Below are 9,083 nucleotides of genomic sequence, written 5' to 3'. Positions count from 1 at the left end.
TTGGCAATGTCACTGTTGTGCCATATTTTCTCCACTTGATGACTGTCTTCACTGTGTTCCATGGTATATCAAATGCCTTGGAAATTCTTTTGTACTGTACCCTTCTCCTGACTGATACCTTTTAACAATGAGATCCCTCTGATGATTTGGAAGCGCTCTGCGGACCATGGCTTATGCTGTAGGATACGACTAAGAAAATGTCAGGAAAGACCTACTAGAACAGCTGAACTTTTTTGGGGGTTAATCAGAGGCACTTTAGATGGCGGGAGGTGTGTACTGACTCCTATTTAACATGAGTTTGAATGTGATTGCTTAATTCTGAACACAGCTACATCCAATTTTAAGAAAGCGTGCACACTTCTGCAACCACATTATTTTCGTTTTTTATTTTTACTCCCCCCCCCCCCCCCAAAAGATTTCAGTTTGTTTTACAACTGAGTTGTACAGTTTATAGGTCACATTTTATATCACAAAAACCTGACATTTTAAACAGGGGTGTGTAGACTTTTTTATCCACTGTACCTATGTGTTCCTGTCCTTAAAGTCTGCTGTAAGGATGTGATTTATGTTGAGATCCCGATTTACCTTTCCATCTGAAATCACTCAAAAAAAAAAAAAAAAATACAAATGTATATACAGTGCATATATCTCACACACAGGAATACGCAACACAAAGAAACAGCAGGCTAAATAACGACAGACACACACTGGAAGAATTTGAATAAAATATATTTGTATTCCTTTAATAAGATTACAGCCAAAATGTTCCTTGTGTGGCACAACTTACCCGATCTACCACAATCAGCTTTGTGTACAGTTACTTGTGCTATAGTATGCAGTAAAGACTTTCCTCAACAACAGCTTTTCCATTGAATGCAAATAGAAACATTTTGCTATAGACAAAAATACATCATTATATCAGGAGACTTCTCTCATTCTGCATGTGTGGTGTTTCTGAGCATCTTCGGTCAGATCACTCATTTCTTCTCAAAGCACTCTGCTCTAAAGAGAGGCCAGGATTTAAAAGGGTCAGTTTACGCAACGCTAAGAATTAACCATAAATTTTATACTTAACAGGAAACCCAGCAGATATTTGGGTCAGAGTTTCTAGCTTGGCCTACCCGTCAGACATTAAAGGAAGGCCTTAGTGTCCCTGTTTGATGTTTGCAGTTAGTGGATAGAGAATTTGGACTCCTCTCAATGCAGTGAGAGAAAATGACTGCTGCTGAGGTGCATGGAGCAAGAGCTTGGATCAGCAGCTAGTGGATCTTGAAGCTGGAACTCCCCCTAAGATGTATTAGAAACTCTTGGATAACTCAAAACACAAGCCTTCACCCAAAAATAAAATATACATTTTGAGTGAACTGGCTTTTTTTCTTTTTTTAAGGATTAAGACCAGACCTGTTAAATCCCAACTGTACTTTACGTTTAAATCAGCTAAATACATTTAAAGTGTACCAAAATGAAAAGGTGTGCAAAGTCTCAGGCCACAGCCCAAGTAGAAAAGCCAGTCCCTGCCAACATTTTGCAGAAAAGGACCATCACTGCCCTCTCCGTGTAAAAGCAGTGGTCTCTCTGCAGTGTTTCAACATCCCCCTTGTGTCAGATCCATAAGCTCCACAAATCTGTAAAGCTCATGCTCCCTACTTATTGGAGAACTCTAGTTGTTTATTAAGGGTGTGCCAGATGTCTAAAGAGAAGCCACTGCTTCCAGAGAGCGAGCAAGGGCCCTTAATTCTGCAGCCTCATGGCAGGGGACAAATTTTTACACTCTAAATGAAAACTAAGATTTTGCACACATTTGTTACAAAGCACCTAATATGTATTTAGCTTAGGGTCTGTGTCGACAGGCTTTGGATTCTCATCAAAAGGGTTTTCAATTCCTAGTCTATGAAATGCAAACTTAGAAGCTGGTCAAATGCAGGTAAGAAACAGGTCAACCTGCAGGTCACATGCATTTTTAAATGAATTCCGACTGATTTTAAAAGCATCTCCAAATAATGCAATTGACATAAGCCCAAATCCCATTGACACCAGCCCTTAAACTTAAAGTTCAGCTGGGCTTTAAAATACAGAGCAGAGATCCAGCCTGGTCACCAAGAATCCACTGTATTACATTGAGAGCGATGGTACATAGCCCATGTACCAGTTCATAGGGTGATGTTTTTCTGACCACATCAGGAAAAATAATTCTGCTTTATAAGACGAGCCTTCCCGAATACTTTCTGTGTAGGCGCTGTGGAAGACTATACAGTGTTTAGCTACATGGAACCCCCAAAACAAAAGCTTATTTAGTACATCTCACCAAATTTCCAAAACTACATGTCACAACACTTTTTTTTGTCGTTTATTACTATTATTTTTTTTTTAGAATCACAGAATACTTAAGACTATGATACAGCAAAAAACTAGGAAGGATCGAAGATCTAGGATCGATAACAGTCTCCAGGCATAGTCTGTCATGAAATTCACAAGACAACATGCGCTTTTTAAAGGATTCTCTTCGAAATTAGTCAAAAAATTGTCAATATATCTAGATATAGAGGAATAAATAGTTATAATTTTGTTTATCCATAGACACACAAACGCACATTACTCTAAACACAGCGTTTGGGTACTTGTACAGTAGATGACGACATGAAGAAAGTCTTGACACATATGTAGCTTGTTAATTCAACATTTGTAAAACTAGAACAACTTTAAAGTTTAATTTTATTTTTTTTTTTTACTTTTCTGCATAAAGTCTACGGAAGGTGGAACAAAAAAAATACACCAAAGCCCTTTCCCAGCATTAGAAGCTTAGATTAAAATATTTAAATTTCTCTGTTAGCCCTAGGAATTTCATAATACTTTTGCTTTAGACCAACAGGGAAGTCACCTGAAATTTGAGTGGATGATCTACAGACCTATTAATGACTGTTAAACAAAATAAAAATACACTGAATATTAAAGTACTTTTTGTTTTTAGTTACTGTGTAAATCTTTCCTATCCAGTCAGTATTACTGACCTACTTGAAGAAAAAAAGGTATCCGTTAAGGAGCAAGTAGCAGCTTAAAGAAGTAATCAGGCTGCATATTCCACAACCCAAGCTGTCTTCTTTTTGGAAACCTACCAGCTGCTGGATATCAGCTATTAGGAGGGACATTTTGGAAACGGTCCTCCATCTGACCCCGACAGAGCTTGTTCTTTTATTCTGTCAAATGTGTCTGAAAAATTATTAAAGTGTATGTAAAGTCAGAACTTTTTTCAATCTTTGCATAGAGTAGGGAGGGGCTTAAACCCTTACCAGGTTATATTATGCTGCCTCTGTACATCTGAGAAGATTTCACTTCCCTTCCTTTCCTGTATAGGAGGAGACACACCAGAAATTGGAAGCAGTCTCCCTTAAGAGAATGTATTTCCATCTCAGATAGTTGACATTTTGTTGTGTCAATTTTAAGAATTTTCCCTCACTTGTTGCTCTGGTGACAATTCTTAAATTTTGGATTTCCCATCACTTTCTTACTCCAGTGGAAACATAGAGAGCAATATAAACCAGACAGAGGATTTAACCCTTCTCCACTCTTTTCCAAAAAAAAAAAAAAGTCTTTATATACACTTTAAATAACAACTCTGGAATATAACTAGGGAACGTTTCACCTGCAGACGTCATTTAAAAGGACCAGAAATAATCAAATCAGGATTTTATTTTGAAACATGAATATGCTGAAACAATAACAGAACACAAATTGGAAAAAATGAAACGCTAAAAAGGGCAACTTTAGAATTCTACATACAAAAGCCACTGTGGCTGCTTAACTGGGGAAAAACAAAAAAAAAAAAACAAACAAAAAATAATAAATAACGCCCTTAATGACGAAAAACCCAGCATTAGGATTTTAAGGTCTGCCACAATTTCCTGTAACAGACTTTAGATAAATACAAACACTATCCTTGCTATTACCTAAGGCTGGGCTGCCAACTAAAGGAGTCACATGGCTGCCTTAAAACATAAAACCGAGCACAAAAAAGGTATACTTTAGAATGCAAAATGGAGCATCTAAACCTCCGCCCTTCCGCAGAAAAAAAAAAAACAAAAAAAAAAACAAAAAAAACAAAAACCGTTTCGCCCACCATTAAATAAGACAAAAAAATTCATAAAAACAAGAAAAAAAAAATTACAGAACTGCAACGCTTAAAAAAATATATAATCCACATTACAGAAAAGGTCACTTCCAACAAATCATACTAAGAAGTGAACGAGCAGGATCAATGCAAGGCACTGCTCACAACAGCGACCAATAAAAATAAAGTTAAATCAGAAAAAAAAAATACAGCAAGAAACAAGCAGGACTGTTGCTTCCTTGATGTACAGATTTTGCACTTAATTGCAATGGGCCCTTTTCAAAACAAAAGACCGATACTGTCAAAGTAACAGTGCCTTGGCTTTGAAAAATGGGAGGGGAAAAAAAAAGTTAAAAATCAAAAACATCAAGATTCCCAGCTCTACTGAATGTAGGTGAATTCATTTATAGAGTCAACCGTATCTTCCTTATATAATATTATATACAGGTTATGTTGCATTGAACTCCCAGTGAACAGATTACAGGTTACTACGAGAACTAGGTGCACGCTAGAGGCGGGGAGGGGAAGGGGCTTCAATGTCACTGCACTGACTCCACATAGTTTGCAGGGTACAAGCCCACTTGTCCACCATCCAGACGACCTTTGCACCAACCCTGTTCGTCCTCGTCTTCGATTTTCGTCAATTCCTCACCTGTAAGGGAGAAAAGGCAAAGGTGTCATTACTGAGGTCATTGGTCTCTAGAAAATGGAAAGGCTGCATTCTCAGTTTGATGTCACTTTTCTCTATTCAATGGATAGTTTGCATTCTCAGAGATGTCACAGGTCTCCAGTGACTGAATAGGCTGTATTCTACAACCCAAATTCCAAAAAAAGTTGGGACGCTGTGTAAAATTTACATAGAATGCAATGATTTACAAATCTCATAAACACATTTTATTCACAGTAGAAAACATCAAATGTTTAAACATAGAAAACTTATTAAAAGAAAAAAGGCGATTTTGAAAATTGATGGCAGAAACACACCTCAAAAAACTTGAGACGGGGCAACAAAAAGATGGCAAAGTAAGAGGTAACAACAAGAAAGAGCAACCAATTAGATTAATTGGGAACAGGTCAGTAACACGATTGGGTATAAGAAGGGCATCTACATAGGTGTGCGCAGCTTATTGCATTAGGGTGTGCACCCCAAAACTCAGAAGCACATGTCTTTCTCTGCAGTATCAGTTGCATGGGACAGTGAATGAACGGGAAGTGCTCTGTGCGGAGTACTTCCTGGTTATTCACAAACGGAAGCATAGTAAACACATTGTACTAGGCTTCAGTTAAGAATGGACACAGTGAGCGTGTGTACTCACTGTGTTCATTTAGAAAAGGAAAGGGCTGGTAAGTTACATATTTAGTAGCCCCTTCCCCCGCCCTCCATCCTGAAACATACCCTGCAGCAGCCGGGGGGAGAGGAGAGAAAAGGAAGCCAGCAGCACTATGGGGTGGGGTCCAATAAGGTGGGGAAACCCCAGGCAGTAGGGGGAATTGGTACCGCACATAGTTATTAGGATGTGCCTGCGCACACCCCCTGCGCACGCCTATGGGCATCTATAAGAGTCAGTGTCCCAGAAGTAAAAATGGGCAGAGGTTCACCAATCTCTGAAAATCTGCATCTATAAATTGTTGAACAATTTCAGAATAATGTTCTTCAACATAAAATTGCAAAGACATTAAATATATCATCCCATTCAGTACATATCATCAAGAGATTCAGTGAATCTGGAGAAATCTCTGTGCACAAGGGACAAGGCCGAAATGCAGTATTTGATGCCCGTGATCTTCGGGCCCTTGGACTGCACTGCATTAAAAACAGGCATGATAATATGAGAGACATCACTGCATTGCCTCAGCAATACTTCCAAAAATCACTGCGTCCGTGAACACAATTCACTGTACCATCCGAAAATGCAACGTAAAGTTCTATCAAGCAAACAAGAAGCCATATCTGAACAAGATCCGGAACCACCACCATATTCTCGGGCCAAAGCTCATTTAAAATGGTCTGTTGCAAAGTGGAAAACTGTTCTGTGGTCAGACAAATCAAAAATTGACATTTTTGGCAACCATGGGGAGAGGGACCTTCTGGCTGATCAGTGCTCAGTTCAAAATCCTGCATCTCTGAGCAGCTTCCACATCTGGAAAGGCACCATCAATGCTGAAAGATATATCTAGGTTTTAGAGAAACACATGCTCAGGCATAATAGGACAACATTCCTCTCCCAAAACTCCAGAAACTCGTCTCCTCAGTTCCCAGAGATTTACAGAATATTGTTAAAAGAAGAAGGGATGCTACACAGTGTTAAAATGGCCCTGTCCCAACTTTTTTGCAAATTGGCGTTGTGCTTTGCCAGCTTTTTGTTGTCCTGTCAACTTTTTTAGACGTAGTGCTGCCAATTTCAAAATTAAACATTTTATGTTTTCTATTTTCTATTGTGAATAAAATATGGGTTTGTGAGATTTGCAAATCATTGCATTCTGTTTTTATGTAAATTTTACACAGCTCTCAACTTTTTGGGAATTGGGGCTGTAAGTTATGTCGCTTGTCTCTAGTGAATGGATAGGCTACATTCTCAGGAATGTCACTGGTTTTTAAAAAATGAACAGGCTGCATTCTCTAGGTCATTAGTCTAGTGGAGAAGTAGGCTGCATCCTCAGTTATGTCCATCTCAAACGGCAAGCCAGAGGGATGTTTAGGGTTCTAAAATGTTCCTAATAATTTACTTACCGGCTTTAAAGCTTAGCTCATCTGTCTCCTGACCTTCATAGTCATAAAGTGCCCGGACTCGGACCTCCACTGTGCCTGGCGTTTCCTCATCAAATGGGTTACTGTCTCCGTTGGCATCACTGCTGGTGAAGGGATTATTAGATTCATCATCAGACCATTCGGTGGGGTAAGTCTTCTCATAGCTGCTAACACTAGAACACAAGAAATGAATTGGTAAGGAAGTATTCCATGAAGCTGAAGGGAGAAGCAACACTACAGTCTGTAGAAGCAGTGCACAAGACCACAACATACTGTATTCTGCAGCCAGATCAACATGAGCTCTGCTACCTTACAACTGTGAATAAAACAACAAGTTTGTTATTTTAAGAGGTTGTAAATCTCTGACATAAAACATCAAGTTATATGGCTCCAGAGTGTGTACTGGTCTCAATCCAGAGCACCAAGTGGCATTTCTGTCTGTTGCCTTGTTCCTATGCTATCTGCAGGAGTTACATAGGTTGAAAAAAAGACAGAACTTAATCTAGATCAACCAATAAAAAAAAAAAGAAGTCACATCTGACAAGTTTTCATGACACCAACAGGTAAAAAAGGGGATAAGGGAGGGAGCTCCAGCACACAGCCTCTGGTTGAAAGCCTCACCTCTGTCCCTGTGTGCAGGAGGGTGTGTCCCTTCCCTCTAATCAGCTCTCACCAAGCTCTACGGAATGTAACCTTAGCTCCCTGTCCCCTGCTTTCTAAAAGTTTAGACAAGCTGTATAAATTATGGGTTTTGAACAGCTGTAGAGAAGAAAATATGAAGATAAACAGGTACAACTTATGTAGGAGGATTGGGTTCATCTCTGTATCACCTGAGGCTAGTCACTTCACTGGGTATGTGTAAGGGTTTACAACCACTTTAAATGTTATTTATGCAGATACAGTGACAACAAATCCTTTCCACTTAAAGAGGTCTCAAATCCTCTCCTATACCCAGTAAAGTGAACAGCCTCAGATGATACACAGAGATCAGAGATGAAACAAATCTCCCTACATACGTTTTACATGCATATCTGCTGTCTTTGGCTTTATATATTCTTTGGAAAGTGCACATTGTGTTAAAACTCTTTCTTCCGGTTTCAGCAGGACATAGGTGTGGGTGTGGAGTCTGGACATACACTGTGTGAGAGCTGATTGGAGCAAAGGCACCCCCCCCCTCCACATAGGCAGAGGAACAAAGTTGCATGCAGAGCTGTACTGTGAATAGACAAGCTCTCTGCTTATCTATCTCTAAGTTACCTCACCAACACAAATTTCCAGCTACTGTTATCTCCTGTGTCTGAGAACTTTTCAGAAGTTATCATGCTAATAACAGAGGAATGGAGCAGCAGAAAGACACGGCACTTAAAGCTTTGGGGGGTGGGTGGGGGGGAATAAGTAAACACTACAGATAGATGTGTCCAGGTCAGATTTTATGAATGGGGTTGACAGCCACTTTAAAGCTGTCTACATGAAGGGAAAACACTAAAAATAATGCTTTAGTTAGACATACTAAACAGGATAGCATTGTTAACCCTGAAAGCCAAACACCTGAATCGCACAGGAATGCATTGCTGTGTGTTCTCCTGCCGTGCAATTTTGTAGCCTATTGATTTGACTAGGAGGTGCTTCAGATCATGTGGCACTGTGACTGGCTGCACAGTAATTACATCGTCGGGAGCCTGTTTTGCTGGCTACTGACCATCCGTAGTTGACCATGGGCTGTCGCTTGACAGTTTATTATATAGTTGTCACATTAAGTAAACCAATAATGGTTTTAGATCAATTTTATTTTAATGCTGTTTTCAAGTGTATGCTTTTTTATATAGATGTGGTTTCACGGTTTATATTGCTGTATTTTATATACAATGTGTTACAAGGTTATACAAGGTTCACCCCATGGCACTTGTGTAACAGCATAATAGGAACGGTTTGTCTTCAGACTCCAAGTGAAACTTGGTAGGGAATGATCTGACCATGCAGATACGACTCATTCGAGAATGTAAATTTCAGCTTGAGTTGGGAAGAAGTTTTGTACCTCTCTGAAACCACAGGTCTGGAAAATCTGTGACCTAAAGCTAGGCAAACTGTGACCGACGTCCCCTTACTCATTGGAGTGGGGGTTCACCTTCATTGGGAAGAAGGCTTGGGGGAAGGTGGATTCTAAGTTCCAAGTCTTGTGCTGAAAGAAAGGCTCAGAAGTAGAAGAATGGGTCGAGAGTTGAGGTGATC

General features: G+C 39.5%; 1 protein-coding gene across 4 annotated transcripts in view; it reads right to left on the bottom strand.

The window, feature by feature from the left end:
- Positions 1-711: 711 nt before the first annotated feature.
- PACSIN2 (protein kinase C and casein kinase substrate in neurons 2) overlaps positions 712-9,083 on the bottom strand; it is a 211,761-nt gene continuing 203,389 nt past the window's right edge. For all 4 annotated transcript variants that reach the window (XM_073621962.1, XM_073621964.1, XM_073621965.1 and 1 more), the window contains 2 exons: positions 6,837-7,027; positions 712-4,757 (listed from right to left, as the gene is read on the bottom strand). In XM_073621962.1, coding sequence (XP_073478063.1) covers positions 4,645-4,757; positions 6,837-7,027 — 304 coding nt within the window. In that variant the 3' untranslated portion in view covers positions 712-4,644. The remainder of the gene's footprint in view (positions 4,758-6,836; positions 7,028-9,083) is intronic.

Source organism: Aquarana catesbeiana, linkage group LG03 (genome assembly GCF_042186555.1).
Source record: "Aquarana catesbeiana isolate 2022-GZ linkage group LG03, ASM4218655v1, whole genome shotgun sequence".
NCBI lineage: Eukaryota > Metazoa > Chordata > Amphibia > Anura > Ranidae > Aquarana > Aquarana catesbeiana.
Note: the sequence above shows the minus strand (reverse complement) of the source record. Positions and strands in the feature narration are given on the sequence as shown.